We start from the raw sequence: 18,652 nt of genomic DNA, 5'->3' as shown, positions 1-18,652 counted from the left end.
ATTCTCTACCTCAAAGACTCCAGGTAGACAGAGTAATAGAGGAGGACACTGACATCGACCTCAGCTCTACACACACATGCACAGGACACGGCACCTGCATACATGCAAGCACACACATGCATACAGATGCACACCCAGAAAACTGTGAGTCAGATATGAAGATGCATATCTGGAATCCCAGCACTTGGAAAGAGCAGGCAGAAAAATCAGAACTCAAGGTCACTCTCAGTTTTATGATGATGTTGAGGCTAGCCTGGGCTACTTGGGACCTTGCAGTGCTATGGAGTGAACTCTGGGTTTCATGCACAATAGATTGGTGCTCTACCATTGAGCTACAAGGTACGGGTTATGTAGTTTAGGCTGGCTTTGACCTCACTATGTAGCCCAGGATAGACTGGAGCTCTAGCTTATCCTGTCTTAGCCTGTGGAGTGCTGGGGTTACAGGTGTGTGTCGCCTTGTCCAGATGGGGTGCTGCCTATTACGTGCTGTTGCTGTCCCCCTTTGGACGTCAGAGTCTGAGGAAACCATCTCTGATCTCAGGAGCAGCAAGCAGAACACACACCTTGAACCCATGGGTGCCACATCCATCTCCCACTACTACTTATTTTTCTCACTACTGTGACAAAAACACATGACACAGCAACATAAGGACAGGCTTCCTGTGGCTCACGGTTTGAAGGGACAGCACTACACTGGAGGCGGTATGGTGGCAGGAGCGTGAGGCAGCTGGTGACATCGCAACCACAGTCAGAAAGCAGAGGGAGGTGATCACTGCCGCTTTCTGTTAAGAGCCTGGCCAGTGGGATGCTGCTGTGGACGTGTACAGGAGAGCCTCCTGTCTCGATCAGTTCAATCTGGAAAGCCCTGTGGGTGATTCCAGGCCCTTTCAAGTTGTCAATATTAGCCACCAGATACTCCTAAAATGGAGATTACTCTGAGGTCTTTCCTGGCTCCACATTATGCTTTAAGTTCTTTGTGGGTTTGTCTGTTTGTTTGTTGTTGTTTTCTGAGACAGGGTTTTTTTTTCTGTAGCTTTGGAGCCTGTCCTGGAACTAGCTCTTATAGACCAGGCTGGCCTCAAACTCACAGAGCTCCGCCTGCCCCTGCCTCCCGAGTACTGGGATTGAAGGCATGTGCCACCACTGACCGCTCTTTGTGTATTTTTTAAAACTTTTATTTGTGTGTTTGCATGAATGTTTGCCACATGTGTGAAGAACCTACAGAAGCCAAAAGCGGGCATCGGATACCCTGGAGCTGGAGCTACAGATAGTTGTGAGCTGCCTAACATGGGTCCTGGGCAGGGACCTGATCCCCTGGAAAAGGATTGAGCACTCCTAATGGTTGAGCCGTCTCTCCAGCCCCAGCTCTCTGTGTATTTTGCAGGAGAGAAATTCTGGTATTTGCTGGCCTCTCCCAGGAGAGTTTGCATTATGACTCCAGGAAAAAGTAGGTATAAGTCATATTTGGGTGATGAGAATTCAGAATCCAAGAGAGGGATAGGGGTTGGAAAGTAAGATTGTTTAGCAAACATTAGCCCCAAGTTTGGTCCCAGTGCCAGTGGGGTTGGGGAGAACCAAAGGAAGGGTGAAGTCTGGGTGTCTACAGGACTTCCCTTAAGGGATGCCCAAGTTCTTGCTGACCCCAGTAACCCACTGGTGCGGGTTATGCTACAGACACATAGCTACCTGTTTAGGCTCCAGTACTGGGGTACATACATGCTACGTTATGCCCTACTTTCTCATGGGTACCTGGAAGTTGAACTCAGGTTCTCTTGCTTTTGCATCAGGCACTTTACCCCCGGGCCATCTCTCCAGCCCCTTCCTCTCCTATGTCTTGATTCACAAGTTTAAGACTCTCTGTTGTCTCCTTACCATGGAAAAATGAGACATCAGGCAATGAAGATGTCCTTTCATGTCCGTTTGTACAGGTTTTCACTTCCTGTTGGAGAGCTGTTTGAAACCACTCCCTCTGCTTTCCGTCTGCCTCATGATTCCTCCCTGTAGGCTGAGGCTGGTTCTCGCCTTCTGCTCCTCTTCCCTGGGGTCCCCACCTCATCTCTGTCAGTTGACTCCTGTTAACTTCCTTGGTTTGTCTCTCGGTTCTCTGACTTCATCATCTTAGAATCAAGACCAAAACTGTACTGAGTCTTGGGTTGCTTCCTGTCTGGACCCCGAGTTCTTCAGCGTCCTTGTTTCTTCTGCTACTTCTCCTCTTTCTCTCCTTCCTCATTCTTCTCCTTCCCTCTTTTCTCTTCTCTCACCGTCTCCTCTTATTTTTGAGACACGGTCTCACTCTGTCACTCAGTAGGCCAGAATTCACTATATAGCTCAGGCTGCTCTCAAATGCTCAGCAATCCTCCTGCCTCAGGTTCTTGAGCTGGGATGATAGACACACATCACTATATCCTACTTTTGAAATAATTTTTTGTTTGGTTGGTCTTTTGTTTTGTTTTGTTTTGCATTTTGTTTTTCGAGACATGGTTTTTTTTGTGATTTTGATGCCTGCTTTGAACTCCTTCTGTAGAGCAGGCTGGTCTTGAACTCACAGAGATCCACATACCTCTGCCTCCTGAGTGTTAAGGTTAAAGGTGTGTACCACTGCCACTGGTTGGTTGGGCTTTTAGGAAGTGAAATCTTGCCAGGCAGTGGTGACATCCACCTTTAATCCCAGCACTCGGGAGACAGAGGCAGGTGGATCTCTGTGAATTCAAGGCTAGCCTGGTCTACAAGACCTAGTTCTAGAACAGGCTCCAAAGCTACAGGAAGGAAGGAAGGAAGGAAGGAAGGAAGGAAGGAAGGAAGGAAGGAAGGAAGGAAGGAAGGAAGGAAGTCTATTGACTGAGACAGGGTCTCATGTAGCCTATACAGCTAGACTAGATCAGCAAGTCCCAGGAATCCACCTGTCTCCACATGACTAGCTGAGATTACAGACAGGCACCAGTACACCTGACTTCACTTTTTGTTTTAAGGGTTCTTTTTCTTGCTTGTTTTGGGGATAAAACCCAGGGCATGAGGCATGCTAGACAAACATCTCACCCCTGCCTCCATCCCAGCCCTTCGGGTGTCTTATCTTGAAGCTTTGAATACACTATTGATTGCTACTAATGCTAGAATTTGGTTTAATGTGGGATGGTTTGTGGTTTTTTTCTTTCTTCATGTGGTGTATGTATGCATGTTTGCATGGATGTGGGAACACATGCAGGTGCACGGGTGCACATGTGCACATTCATATGAGGCCCAATGTTGATGCCTGGAGTCATTGTCAATAGCTTTTCTACTTTATTCGTTGAGGTAGGTTCTCTTAATCAAACCCAGAGCTTGTTGCTACAGCTAGTCTCACTGGGGTCTCCCGTTTCATCCTTCCAAGCCTGGCACTCAGCTGGGCCTCCACACCCAACAGACATTTACGTGGGTCTCTAAGGATCTGAACTTGGTTCTCAGGCTTGCCTGGAAAACTCTTTCACTGCTTATTCATCTCCCCAGCCCCTGGTTTTGGATTTTTGAACCAGAGTCTCTATTCTAGACAGTCTCTATTCTAGGCAGCCTGAAACTTCCTGAGTAGCTGAGGATGATCTTGAACTCCTGATCCTCGAAGTTCCCCCTCCTGAGGGCTTGGATTACAATCGGACACCACCACACCAAGTTTACACAGTGCTGGGGATCAAATCCAGGGCTTCATGCATGCAAAGCAAGCACTCTACCAAGTGAGCCACATCCCCAGTCCCGGTCGTTACAAGATGTAGGGAAGGCAGTTAGGGACTATGGGCTGGGTGTGTCGGCCAAGGGTTCTGGTGTTGAAATTTGCTACCCATTATAAAGTATTCAGAGGATGGAAAGTTAAACCAACCTAATGGAAAGAGACAGCATTTGGGGAAGAGCGACTAAGGTCAAATTAGATCAGGTGGAGCCCCCGTGGTTGAATCCTGGCGGCTCTATAAGGAGCCAGAGACTAATGCAGATGTCGCTTGTTATATGACACCCTCTGTCACTTTGGGACTTCACCATCAAGAGGGCATTTGTCCAGTGTGGGCCCATGCACCTTTAGACTTGGAAGCTCAACAAATCTCTTTTCTTTATAAAGTTATCCAGCTTTGAGAATTTTGTACTGTAGCAACACTGACTAAGGATACACTTCTTATTTGAGACAGTACCTCAAATTCACTTTGTCTTCAAAACTGTGGTTGAACTTGTTCTAATCCTCCTGCCTCCAGCTCCCAAGAGCTGGAATTACAGCTGTAATCCACCAACCTCTCCATTCAGATTCCAGTGTCTTGAGCTATTCTCTTCTTAAGTTTTAGTTGATTTGAGATGGCTCTCACAGTGTACTTCAGCCTGGGTCCAAATGGGATAGCCTCCTGCCTCAATCTCTTAGGGTTAGGCATGCCCAGCTCAAGAATAAATGCTTTGAGCTTAACATTTGAGCCTATTATTCTACAAATGAAGATCTGAAACTCAAATGGAAGGACAGAAAGAAGCAACCAGTGAAGTAATCAATGGATACAGGAATCTGAAGAGTTTCGCTGGGTTTAAGCTACTTGGAGAGAAGAGCCGGAACGGAAACCCAGGGCTTCAAGTCAGGTTGTTTCCCCTACAATGCCTAGAATATTACGTACTACCGCACAGAGTCGGCTGTTATCACCACAGCACAGCCATGCCGCATTTCAGAAGAAAACAAACGATAGTTAAGTTCTGAATTGTGCATGACTAGCCATGAGAATGACATTTCTTCCCTGTGCTATGACAAATGTGGGGGCAAAGGCAAGGTCAGAGTCGTCCCAGTTCAGTTTTCCCACTGTAAACCAGGCCACTGCCAGTCCCCCTTCCTTCCTGTCTTTGTTAGCCTGCCAGTCACCCCAGTGGGTTGAGTCCAAGTGCGCAGGCGCTCAGCCAGATGGTGACTAACACCCCCACCTCCGTGCACCGGGACCACGTAGGAGAGGCAAATGGCACCGCTTCAAAGAACCCTGCTAGACCAGTTCGCATCTGTAACTCTCACTCACAAACGCGTCTTTGTCTTGTAATCTAAGCACGGAGTGAGGGATGAGAGAAGGAGGAAACCTGTGCTAGACCCATTAGGCGGAGGGAACAATCTCAGCAAGATCTCTAGCATTTGTTTTCAGGTAGATTCTCATATAGCTCAGGCTGGGCTCCAATTGTGTACCCAAGGACGACTTTGAACCTCTGATCCTCCTGCCCCCAGCTTTTGAGTGTTGGGATTCTGTGGCACCCAAACTCCTGGTTTATAGGGTGCAGGCACTAGAACCCAGAGCTTCCTACATGCTAAGCAAGGTTGTCTACCAATTGAGTGGCTTCCCCAGCCCAGTACTGAACTTCTGATCCTCCTGTCTCTACACTTTGAACACTGGAATTAAAGGCCTGCAGAACCAGGCCAGGTTTTTACAGATGGTTTTGTTGTTTTTGAGACAGAGTCTCATGATATAATATGGCCTTAGCTGGCCTAGAACACACAGAGATCTGCCTGTGTCTGCTTCCCAAAGTGCTGGGATTAAAGTCTTGCCTAGCTAGCAATTTTTTTTTCTCTATCCTGGAACTCGCTCTGTAGACCAGGCTGGCCTCAAACCCAGAGATCCACCTGCCTTTGCCTCCCGAGTGCTGGGATTAAAGGTGTGCAGCACCACCATCTGGCCTGGAGTGAGATGTTGAAAAACTTGAAAAGAATCTGACGCTAATCTGATTGAAAATATATGACTGTCACCTCTTGGTCTTCGGTCGAACATCACCTGTAAAATACACATGCAGCTAGACCCAGGGTAGAAGGACAATGAAAACGTAAATATAGTAGTTATCTTTGTAAGGGTTTCTATTGCTGTGAAGAGACACCATGCCCAAGGCAACTCTTGTAAAGGAAAAAAACATTTAATTGGGGTGGCTTACATTTTCAGATGTTCAGTCCATTGTCATCATGGCAGGACATGGTGGCAGGCGGGCAGACATGGTGCTGGCCACATCTCGATCAGAAGGCAACAGGAAGTGGACTGAGACACCAGTCTTGAACATACAAGAGATGGCAAAGCTCACCCCCAAAAGTGACACACTTCCTCCAACAAGAACACACTTACTCCAACAAGGCCACACCTCCTAATAGGGCCACTTCCTTTGGGGGCTATTTTTTTTTTCAAACCCTCACAGTAGTTTTGGACTAGTAGGCTCATTTCCTTCCATTTAGAACGTTCCTGTCATCTATGACATGTAACTATTATAAATACTTACGTATACCACATATTAATATGCTATACATAATTTAAACTTTTTGAAACTGGGCTTGCTATGTTGCCCAGGTTAGTGTTAAATTCCTGGGCTCAGGCATTGCTCCCGCCTCAGCCTGTTAAACTGCACTGCACTGATTGTGTGTCACACACATGCCACAGTGTGCATTTGGAGATTAGACAATAACTTGCAGAAGTAGATTCTCTCCTTCTGCCGTGTAGGTCCTGGTGATCAAATCAGTTTGTCCAGCTTGGCCACCAGTGCCTTGACCCACTGGGCCATCTCACTGGTCCATGACCTCAGCCTCTTGAGCAGTTGAGTCTTTTCTATAAGTTTTATTATATCTTGAGGTGGGGTTTTACTGTGGAGCCCAGTCTAGCCTAGAATTCACCACCATCCTCTCTATGCTCCCAAGTCTTGAAGTACAGTCACACCCAGCTTTGAAAATCTGTGGTATTGGATGCACAGCCCATGGACTACTTAGGAGAGTGTGCTGTGGGTTGACTAGGCTTGATCTCCAGCTCAGACACTGACAAAGAAAATGCTCCTGGAAAGGAACAACTTGACCTGGAAACTGCACAGCCCCAAGAATGGGAGAACTAAATGAGAGAAATCTATCAACATTTGCCAACATTTAAAAGATCCATCTCCCTGTACAGCGCATGCTAAGCACACTGTGCCCCTGAACTATATCACCAGGCCATATCTCCAGTTTGAATAGTTGGGATCATCCGCTTGAAGGGCCCAGGATCCCACTGTCATCTCACACGGTCCTTCCCACACCTCCAATGCTTATTAATTATCTCCTTCTTGAATAGTGCTTTGGTGGAATTTGGGGATGTGAACTCCCAGGGATGTGCTTATCTCTGAGCCACAGCCCCTTGTTGGGGGACTCCTTGCAGGTATACTGCTGTTGACCCGTGACTCCAGCCCCTGACTGGAGGATGCTAGTCTCTGAACCACAACCTGAACCCCTCGCGGAGGTAAGGATTCTAGTCGAATGCTCTACCACTGAGCCATACCCCAACACCCTGAGGACCTTTCTAACACGAGCAGAGAAGGCAAGGCCAACGGGTCTTTCACAGAACCCTCCCTTGGACTTGAACACATCAAACTTAAAATGAACACAAACCTTTCCTTCAGAAGAGGAGGCTGATGCCATGGCTGTGCAGATAGCATCTTGGGTTAATGAGAGAGGAAGCTTACATAAACAAAGTCCTCAAATTAAGTGGCTGCGGAAAAGAAACGCCTTCTGGGAGGGGTGATAAGGGAAAGTGGAGAAACAGTCCAGTGCAGAAAAGACAATAACAGCAAATAGGAAAACTAGAAGGGCAGCTTCTGGTATGCCCAGCCTGGAAGTTCCAGAGGAGGAAGGGGGGGGGGGGCAGAAGACAACTTTTCCCTCTTGTGGGCCCTGAGGGTGGAACCCAAGTCCTCAGGCTGATGGAAGCACCTTTACCGACTGAATCATCTTGCTGCCCTCCTCCAGACTCCCCCTTTTCTTCAAGACAGGGTTTCTCTGTGGAGCCCTGGCTTCCTAGAATTCACTCCGTAGACTGGGCTGGCCTCGAACTCAGAGATCTGCCCGCCCCCTCCTTCCAAGGGTTGGGATTAAAGGTGTGTGCCACCCCCACCCGGCTCCCTTTTTAAAGTATTAAAGAACACAGTTGTAGGCGCTCAGGGCTGGTGCTTGGATGTGCCGATGGTAGTTGTCTCCACAAGCCCTGCCACTCATTTGAAAACCCTGCAGAGAAGGGACTTGGAGATGGCTTAAGGGGGAAAGAGGACTTGCTTTGTAAGCCTGAATATATAAGTTCAAATCCCCAACACCCACATGGAAAGGCCATTGTGGGGGCTGAAGAGATGGCTCAGTGGTTAAGAGCACTGACTGCTCTTCTAGAGGACCGGGTTCAATTCCCAGCATCCACATGGCAGCTCACAACTGTCTGAAGATCCAGTTCCAGGGGATCTGACACTTCACACCAGTGCACATAAAATAAAAGTTAAATAAACCATAAAAAAAGAAAAGGCCATTGTGCTATTCACGCCTATAACCCCAGCACTGTGCGGCAAAGAAAGGCAGTCCCGAGAGTTCATTGGCCAGCCAGGTTAGCTGAAATGGAAAGTTCTGACTCACTGAGAACTGTTGTCTCAAAGTAGCATGGCTAACATCCGATGCCCTGCTCTGAGCTCCTCAGGCACACACATGCAAGGGTGCACACATGCAGGGGTACACACACAAGGTGCACACAACTGGACATTCATGTGCATGTACCACACACACCACATAGACTTCGCATATCATACACACAAAGTAGATAAATAATATAATAAAGATCCCAGCCCACAACTCTGGCAGAAGACTCCCACTATACCTGAGGCCACACGGGTACTAGGAACAACTCTGTGGGCCTGAGTTCCATTCCCAGCATCCACATAGCAGCTCACAACTGTCTGTTAACTCCAGTTCCGGGGGATCTGACACCCCCACAGACACTAAAGCAAGCAAACACCAATGTGCATGAAATAAAAGATAATAATAAATACAAAAGTCAAGAAGGAAGATGAAAATGTCCTAGGGGTGAATGAACATGAAGACACAGCATACCGCCCGCCTATGGGCACAATGAAAGCTGCTATGAGAGAGAGATTTACAGCCCCAAGTGCCTACACTCTAACACTAGAGAGATCCCGAGTAAATAACTTCATGGTGTACCTTAGGGCCTATGGAAAATTAGAGCAAGTTAAACCGAAAAATTGGTAGACAGAAGTAAAGATTAGGGGAGAAACTAGTGAAAGGGAAATGAAAAATAAAGAAATAAAGAACAAATGAGAAAGAGTTGGTCCTTATGCTGAGAATGTGGTTCCGCTGGCAGAACACTTGCTTAGTATGCATGGAGCTTGGGTTTCCATCCCCCATAAACAGAAAGCTCAAAGTGGGGAGACCCAGAGATAGTTGACCAGACCTTGTGGGAGCTCAAGGACTCTAGACAGCAAGGGAGCCTGCATGGGACCGACCTAGGGCCCTCTGCATATGGGTGACAATTGTATAACTTGGTCTGTGGGGGTTCCTAGTAGTGGAACCAGGATCTGTCCCTGGTGTACGAGCTGGTTTCTTGGAACCTATCCCTTATGGTGGAATGCCTCGCTCAGTCTTAATGCCTCAGCTTGATATGACATGCTTTGTTGTCTCCCGTGGGAGAGGGGTGGATGGGGTGGGATAGAAAGGAGGTGTGGGGGGAACAGGAGGAGAGGAGGGAGGGGAAACTGGATGGTATGTAAAATAAATTTTAAAAAATTAATTTAAAAAAGAGAAAACTTAACAACGCAGAAAGATCAGAAGTTTAAGATTATCCTTGGCTATACAGCAAGTTTGAGCTAGCCTGGAATAAGAGACCCTGTTTTAAACAAATGAACAAGAATTTGTTCTTTGCAAGAACAAAAACAACAAAACAAGATTGATAAACCCTTGGCAAAACACACACACACAAGAACAAACTAATATAACTGGTGGTTCAAAGGAGGCATTACAACAGACACCAATGACATTTTGAAAATCGTTATGCTAAACTTTAAAGCATATATCCCACTAAATGGGAAAACCCAGGAAATGGAGGCATTTCTAGATGCAAGTGATCAACAAAAATTAAACTAATGAGTGAGTTCCAGGACAGCTGAAGATACAGAGAAACCCTGTCTCAAAACAACAACAATAAAAAATTAAAATAAAATGAGATAAACAGTCTGAAAATTTAAACAGTTCTAAACATACAATGAGATTAAAATAGTATGTAACATGAGGGGCCGGCTTGTTGGCGTTTCCGTCCCGCTATTAAAGCTGTATATTTTGTATTAAGATAGTCTGGGGACTTTTCATTACCGATCGCCCTGCGGCATCAATAGTAGTTTTTTGTTTTGTTTTGTTTTGTTTTGTTATTCGAGATAGTTTCTCTGTCTAGCCCTGCCTGTCCTGTAACTCACTCTGTAGACCAGGCTGACCTCAAACTTGCAGATGCATGCCTGCCTCTGCCTCCCAAGTAGTGGGATCAAAGGTGTGTGTCACCAGTGCCCAGCCTAAAGTAGTAATTTTTAAAAAATCTAACTATAAAAGTCCAGGTGCAGATGAATTAGCTGCCAAATTCTACAAGACTTTTAGAGAACTCAATGCCTATCAAACCATTTAATAAAAAAGAAAATGCAGAGACATTCCCAAACTCTATTATGATTGCTAGCCTTAACCGCGATGGTATAACAAGACATGTACACTGAATGAACTCAGATACAAAAACTCTCAAGCAGACTGGGGACTGAAGAGGCGTTTGGTGGTTAAAAGTATGCATTGCTCAGGGCTGGAGAGATGGCTTAGCAGTTAAGAACAACAGTTAAGGCTGCTCTTCCAGAGGTCCTGAGTTCAATTCCTAGTAACTGCATGGTGGCTCACAACCATCCATATGGGATCTGATGCCATTCTGATATCCTCTCCTGTCTTGCAGGTATACATGCAGATGGAGCACTCACATTTATAAATAAACTTTTTAAAAAGATTTATTTATTATGTATACAACATTCTGCCTCCAAGTCTGCCCGCACACCAGAGGAGGGCGCCAGATCTCATAACAGATGGTTGTGAGCCAACATGTAGTTACTAGGAATTGAACTCAGGACCTCTGGAAGAGCAGGCAGTGCTTTAAATGGCTGAGCCATCTCTCTCTCTCTCTCTCTCTCTCTCTCTCTCTCTCTCTCTCTCTCTCTCTCTCTCTCTCTTTTAAGAGCATATACTGCTCTTGTGTAGGATCCAAGTTCTGTTCCCAGCACCCACAGTTGGCAGCTCACAACCACCTGTAACTCCAGCTCTTGGCAATTCAACTCCCTCTTCTGGCATTTGTGGCCAACTGCAATCACATGGCATATATTCAGACAGAAACACATAAACAGAAAGCAAATGCTTGTGATGATGTGACAAAGAGGAAATCTTATATATTGCTCGTGGGAACATAAGCAACGTAAGCAAGTCCTTCACAGTGGAAATCAGCACTCAAAAATATCTCAAAAAACTGAAAGTAGATCTACCATACAGCCCAGCTATACAACTCCTGGGTATTTCCACGAGAGGCTCTAAATCAACACACCATAGTGATACCTCTACTCCAGTGTGAATTGCAGTTCTCTTCACAACAGCTAAGTCTTGGAGCCAGGCTGGGTCTCCAAAAACAGAGGAACGGTAAACAAAACTGTGGTTTCTACACACAATGGAAGCTTTCCAGCCACAAAACAGAATGAAGTCATGTTATTCTCAGGAGGCTGGAGATAACTGGAGATGATCATACTAAACCAATGAAGCCAGTCTCAGAAAGACAAAAGATTGCATTTGTCTAATCAATGCTCCCTGGATATCTAGAGATGTGTAAAGCCGTGTATGTATACATGACAGGGAAGCAGAGGTGAGGCTGCCTAGGGGAGTGAAGGGGACTAAGTAGGGGAGGGGGAGAGAAGGCAGCATGTGGAGAAGGGAGATATGCTCAACATACAGCATAGTGTATGACCGATAGCAATCTACAGATTCAGTACAATCCCCATTAAAATTCCAACACAATTCTTTACAGACCTTGAAAGAACAATGCTCAGCTTCGTATGGAAAAATAAAAACTCCAGGATAGTTAAAACAATCCTGTACAATAAAGGATCTTCCAGAGGTATCACGATCCTTGGTTTCAAGCTCTACTTCAGAACTATAGTAATAAACACAGCATGGTATTGGCATAAAAACAGGTGGATCAGTGGGACTGAATCAAAGTCCCTGATAAAAATCTACATGCCTATAGGCAGCTGATTTTTGACAAAGGAGCCAAAATTATACAGTGGAAAAAAAAAAGAAAGCATCTTCAACGGATGGTGCTGGCATAAATGGCATAAATGGAAGTTGACATATAAAAATGCAAATAGATCCATATCTACCACCCTGCACAAAACTCAAGTGCAAGTGGATCAAAGACTGCAACATAAATCCAATTACACTGGACCCAATAGAAGAGAAAGTGGGGAAGAGCCTTGAATACATGGGCCCAGGAGACAATTTCCTGAATAGAACGTCAGCAGCACAGACACTGAGATCAACAATGAATCAATGGGACCTCCTGAAACTGAGAAGCTTCTTAAGGCAAAGGACACTGTCAGGAAGACAAAAATGGCGGTCTACAGAATGGGAACAGATCTTTATCAATCCTGCATCTGACCAAGGGTTGATCTCTAAGATACAAAAGAACTCAAGAAATTAGACATCAAAAAACCCCAAATAATCCAATTAAAAATCGGATACAGATCTAAATGGAGAATTCTCGACAGAAGAATCTCAAACAGACGAGAGACACTTAAAGAATTATTCACCATCCTTAGCCATCAGAGAAATGTCCATCATACACCTGTCAGAATGGCTAAGATCAAAACCACTAAGGAGGGGGCTGGAGAGATGGCTCAGAGGTTAAGAGCATTGCCTGCTCTTCCAAGGGTCCTGGGTTCAATTCCCAGCAACCACATGGTGGCTCACAACCATCTGCAATGGGGTCTGGTGCCCTCTTCTGGCCTGCAGGCATACACACAGACAGAATATTGTATACATAATAAATAAATAAATAAATAAATATTTTTTAAAAAAACCACTAAGGACACCTTATGCTGGTGGGAGTGCAGCTTGTACAGTCATTTTGGAAATCAATAGAGAGGTTTCTCAGAAAATTGAGAATCAATCTACTTCAAGACCCAGCTATACCTATCTTGGTATACTCCATCTTACCACAAGGATACTTGCTCAGCTATGTTCATAACACCTTTATTTACAATAGCCAGAACCTGGAAACAACCTAGATGCCCCTCAACTGAAGAATGGATATAGAGAATGTGGTACATTTACACAATGGAGTATTACTCAGCTGTTAAAAACAATGACATCAGGAAATTTGCAGGCAAATCATCCTGAGTGAGGGGAAGACATGGTACAGACTCACTCATAAGTGGGTATTAGTTGTAGAGAATAACCATGCTACAACCCATAGCACCTGAGAGGTTATGCAACAAGGAGGGCCCAAAGGGAGATGGGGGACACATGGAGTTCCCTGGGAAGGGGAAATAGATCTCCTGGGTAAACTGGGGGCCAGAGGAGTTAGGAACATGTGGGATTGGGTTGGGGGCTGGAAGGAGGGAAAGAATAATGAAAGAGATGTCTTGATGAAGGGGGCAGTTTGGGGTCAGGCAGAAACCTGGTACAAGGAAAACTCACACAGATCTACAAGGATGACCCTAGCTAAGACTCCCAGCAACAGTAGATAAGTAGCCTGACCTGGCTATCTCCTGTAATCAATTGGTGATTGCCTCAATTGTCATTAGAGAGCCTTCATCCAGTAACCGATGGAAGCAGATGCGGAGATCCACAGCTAAGCACTGGGTCGAGCTCTGGGAGACCTGCTGAAGGAAGGGAGGAGGGATTGTATGAGCCAGGGGGTAAAGGTCATCATTAGGGAACCCAGAGAGACAGCTAACCTGGGCTCATAGGAGCTCACAGACTCTGGGCCAACAGCTAGGGAAACTGCATGGGACTGCAGTTATGTAGGCCCTCTACGTAAATGTAAAAGTCGTGGAGCTTGGTCTACTTGTGGGACTCCTAGTGGCGGGAGCAGGGCCTGTCGCTAACACTAAAGCTGACTTTCAGGAACCTATCCCTCATACTGAGTTGCCTTGCCCGGACTTAATACAAGAGGAGGAGCTTAATCCTACCTCAACTTGCTATGCCATGCTTTGTTGACACCCGTGGAAGCCCCACCCCTTTCTGAACAAAAGCAGAGGAGTGGATGGGGGGGAGTGCAGAGGGAGGTAGGAGGAGGGAATAGGAGGAAAGGAGAAAGGAGAAATGGCAGTTGGGATATAAAATATATGAATAAATTTAACTAATAAGAAAAAAGAAACAAAACCCAATATAGTATATGAAATTATCCTAGTTCCAGTGCCGTGGCTTCAGTGGCAAAGACATCTGTCCCCAAGCCTGATGACCAAATTTTGATCCCTGGGTCCCACCTAGTGGTAAGAGAACTGACTCTCACAAAAGTTGTCCTTGACCTCCACCCACACGCTGTGGCACACTTATACATACAATAAGTGAATGCAATTTCAAAATGCCCTCATGTGATATGGTACTACGCATGGGACCTAGAATCACCTAGGAGAATTCTCTAGGTGTATCTGTGAGAAATTATGTTTTTCTTTTTTCGGGGGTGGGTGGTTTTGGTTTTTTAAGACAGGGTTTCTCTGTAGTTTTTGGAGCCTGTCTTGGAGCTAGCTCTTTGGCCTCAAACTCACAGAGATCCACCTGCCCTCTGCCTCTCGAGTGCTGGGATTAAAGGCGTGCACCACCACCACCCAGAGAGAAATTATGTTTTTCTTTACATTTTGTGTGTGGGTTGTGCCTGGATGTGTGCAAACACGTGGAGGCCTGAAGCAATAAAAAGAATCAGCCCCCATTGCTCTTCCGACCTATTCCCTGAATCAAGTTCGTGGCTAGCTAGCTCACTCGCTCTGGGGATTCCATGTCCACCTTCCAAATCTGGAATTACGAGCAGACTGCCACATCCACCCGGCATTTCCATGGGGATCCAAACTCCAGTTCTGCTGATGGCACACCAAACACTAGCCACTGAGCCATCTCCTCAGCCCCCACAGAAGATGTTCCAGATCAGGTTAACTGAGGAGGGAAACCTCGGTTAACTGAGGTACTATCCCATGGACTGGGGTGCCAGTCTGAATACAAAGGAGACAGAGAGTCGTGCACCAGCGTGCATCTCTCCCTGTTTCCGGAGTACGGGAGCGATGTGGCCTGTCACCTCGGGGTCCTGCCACCATGCCAGACTGTACCCTCAAACAATGAGCAAATCTTTCTTGAAGCTGCTTTTTCTGGGTACTTGATCCTAGCAAGAGAAGTCACACATACAGAAACCACACAGAAGTGAAAGTGTTGAACATTTTATTAAGATTTAAAAGCTTTGCGTGTGACGAACCAAGTTCCGGGGGGCGGGGTGGCACCTCTCAAAGGCATGAGCCCTGTGTGGCTTGGTCATTGTGCAGCTGTGAGAGGTCTGTCTGCTAAGTGCTTCGTGTATTCACACTCTCGGGCCCGGGGTGCGAAAACTGACGACATCTTCTTCCTTCATGGAAGAACAGACACTGTTACGCTCCCGGTTTTCCAACTTGCTGTCACAGCACCTTTGACGATCCCAGCTGGACTAGAATTTCTTCCAGAGAGTTCTAGAACTTATCTCGAGTAACCTTGAGGCTCCTCAGAGGCACAAATTATCCAAATACTTCTCAGGATGGGCTTGGGGGTGGAGAAAAGCAGGGGTTGGGGAGGGGCTGTGTGGAGCGGGGAGTTACAGGCAGCTGTGAGTCACCTAATGAAGGTGTTGAGAACTGAACTCAGGTCTTCTGCAAGAGCGATTTGTGCTCTTAATTACTGAGCCACCTCTCCAGCCCTTATCTTGTTTGAGACAGGATCTCTCTCTCTCTCTCTCTCTCTCTCTCTCTCTCTCTCTCTCTTTCTCTCTCTCTGGCCTGGGGCTCCCTCCTTATTTCCCCACCACTGGGAGGACAAGTGCAGTCTGGGATTGCAGGATTGCAGGTATATGTCACCATATCTATCTTTTTTTTTTAAAGAGGGATTCTCATGTAGGCTAGGCTGGCCTAAAATTTCTACCATGCCTGCCTCTGCCTCCTGAGTGCTAGGATTGTAGGTGTGGACCCCATCACTTGGTTCAGCTTCATTTTAACAATTAAAATTTTATATTTGTGTGTGTGTGTGCGTGTGCGCGCGCGTGTGTGCGCACGCACGCACGTGCGCATATGCATGAGCAAGCAAGCAAGCACATGTACACATTCCATATCCTTGTGTGGAGGTTGGATAACTTGTGGGAGTTTCCTCTTTCACTGAGTAGATCTGGGACTTGAACTCAGACCAGAGGTTAGGCAGCGGCTCTTTACACACCCAGCGACTCTACCAGAGCCATCTTCAGGATTTTTAAGCTTGCTGCCACTGAGAACATCCACTTCCATCCTTCCAAACTGAACTGAAACTCTGTTCCCATTTAACACCTTCTCGCACCTTCTACCCCACCCAGCCTCTGGGACCCACCATTCTGTACTTTCTGTTGCTTATGAGTTTGCTCGCTCTCGGGACCTCACAGACACAGAATCAAGATTTGTCCTTCTGTAACTGGCCTTGTGTGTATATGTAGTATGTGCGCCTACATGTATGCAGATGATCACATGCACTTACGTTTACAGAGACCAGAGGTTGACTTCAGGAGTCTTCTTCAATCACTTGCTACCTTAGCTTTTTGAGACAGTGTCTCTCACTGAATCTGGAACTCACCAGTTTGGATAGACAGGGTGGCCATCGGCCTGTCTCTTCCTTCCAAAGGATGGGTTTACAAGTGCATGCACCAAGCCCAGGTTTTTACATGAAGATTGGGCTGTAGCTGAGGTCCCCATGTTTGTCTGGCAAACACTTTACCAACTAAGTACATCTCCAAAGTCTCCATGGCCTTGAACTCACCATGCAGCCAAGGACAGCCTTGAACTCCTGACCCTTCTGTGTTTGCTTCCTGAGTGCTAGGGCTACAGTCTAGTGTCATTGCCCCCAGATAACTTTTATGTGATGTATATTTTACCACTCGATGGATCTTCATGAAAACTGTTATCTGATCCCCCTTTCCCAGGGTGGCAGACAACTCAGATGGTTTGTGGAAGAACTCATCCCCAAACTATGTATTCTAGAACAAGACAAAATTCAGTCAGGGACAAAATGGTTTTCCGACAGCTGGGCCAGACTGCATTGTTTGCATTCTTAGATAGGAAATCATCTTGAGTGTCCTGTCCCTTCCCTTCCCATTCCTCTGCTTCAGCTGAAGTGCCAAGAAAAAGACATTCTCAGACCAGAAGCAAAGAGATAAACTCCTATGGCTGCAGACTGGCTTTGTGTGCAGTAGGGAGGCCAAAGGTCAGCCTCAGTCATCATTCCTCAGGGCCTGTCCATGTTGTTTAACAGTGTGTGTGTGTGTGTGTGTGTGTGTGTGTGTGTGTGTGTGTGTGCGCGCGCGCGTATGTGTGTGTGTGCACATGTGTGCATGCATGCGTGTGTGCATATGGATGTGTATATGTGCACGTGCATGTGTGTGTGTGCGTGTGTGTATATGTGTATGTGTGCATGCATGCGTGTGTGTGTGTGTGTGTATGTGTGTGTGTGTGTGTGTAAGAGAATGAGGGGTGTGTTGCCATAGCATGCATGAGGTCAAAGGCAACTTTCAAGAGTCATTTCCCCCCTTCTACTGTGTGGGACCCAGGGGTTGAACGTAAGTTGTCAAGCTTGACAGTAAGTGCCTTTGCCCAGCTGTGCTCGATAGTTTCAGGACAATCTGGCAAAGGCTAAGATCATTTGAGAGGAGGGAACCTCAATTAAGAAAAATACCTCCAACCAGGCAGTGTGGTAGCAAGCCTTTAATCCCAACACTGCGGGACCCACATTAAAAAGCCTGATGTGGTAAGGAGGTAGTATGCACACTATTTAATCCCAGCACTGAAGAGGCAGAGGCAGGCAGATTTCTGTGAGTTCGAGGTCATCCTGGTCTACAGAGTGAGTTCCAGGACAGCCAAGGTTACACAATGAAACCCTGTCTCAAAACAAAACAAAAAACAAAAAGAAGGGAAAAAAAGAAAAGAAAAAGAAAAAGCTTTCATAAAAACCAGCCTGTGGGCAAACCTGTGTGACACTTTCTTAATTGGTGATTAATGGGAAAGGGCCCAGCCCACTGTGGGTGGTGCTGTCCCTGCGCTGGTGGTCCTGGGTTCTATCAAGAAAGCAGGCTGACGTTATCCTTCCTTACCCTCTCTGAGGAATGGATACGGGGTGGGAGGGGAACTGTGGTTGGTATGCAAACTGAAAAAAAAAAACTTTTAAATTAAAAAAAAAAGAAAGAAAGCAGGTTGAGCAAGCCTTGAGGAGCAAGCCAGTAAGCAGCAGCTCTCCATGGTCTCTGCATCAGCTCCTGCTTCTGGGTTTTTGTCCTGACTTCCTTCTGTGATGAACAGTGATATGGAAGTGTAAGTCAAATAAACCCTTTCCTCCCCACCTTGCTTTTGGTCATGGTGTTCCTGACTATCACAACACTGATCCATCTCACATCATTTTTTGTTGTTGTTTTGTTTTGTGAGACAGATCTCTTCCTGGATTAGAACTTCATTTTGCTAGACTGACGAGCCAGGGATCAAACGTCTCTACCCACCCAGAACTAGAATCCTAAACATGTTTCAACATCCCTGGACTTTTCACATGTGCTCAAACTCCAGGTTCTCACGGTTGCATAGCACGTGCTCGACCAGATGAACCGCC

The 18,652-nt window shown here is 46.3% G+C and overlaps 1 protein-coding gene across 1 annotated transcript in view; it reads right to left on the bottom strand.

Moving 5' to 3' along the window:
• Positions 1 to 15,218: 15,218 nt before the first annotated feature.
• The window catches only part of Kpna7 (karyopherin subunit alpha 7), a 31,501-nt gene continuing 28,067 nt past the window's right edge, over positions 15,219 to 18,652 (bottom strand). Inside the window, exon 11 of the mRNA XM_085677299.2 lies at positions 15,219 to 15,416. Within this exon, the coding sequence (XP_085533425.2) occupies positions 15,372 to 15,416 (45 nt within the window). The 3' untranslated portion in view covers positions 15,219 to 15,371. The remainder of the gene's footprint in view (positions 15,417 to 18,652) is intronic.

Source organism: Myodes glareolus, chromosome 2 (assembly GCF_982192425.1).
Source record: "Myodes glareolus chromosome 2, mMyoGla1.1, whole genome shotgun sequence".
NCBI classification, from domain to species: domain Eukaryota; kingdom Metazoa; phylum Chordata; class Mammalia; order Rodentia; family Cricetidae; genus Myodes; species Myodes glareolus.
The sequence above is the reverse complement of the archived record's forward strand: the minus strand, read 5'-3'. Positions and strand labels throughout refer to the sequence as shown.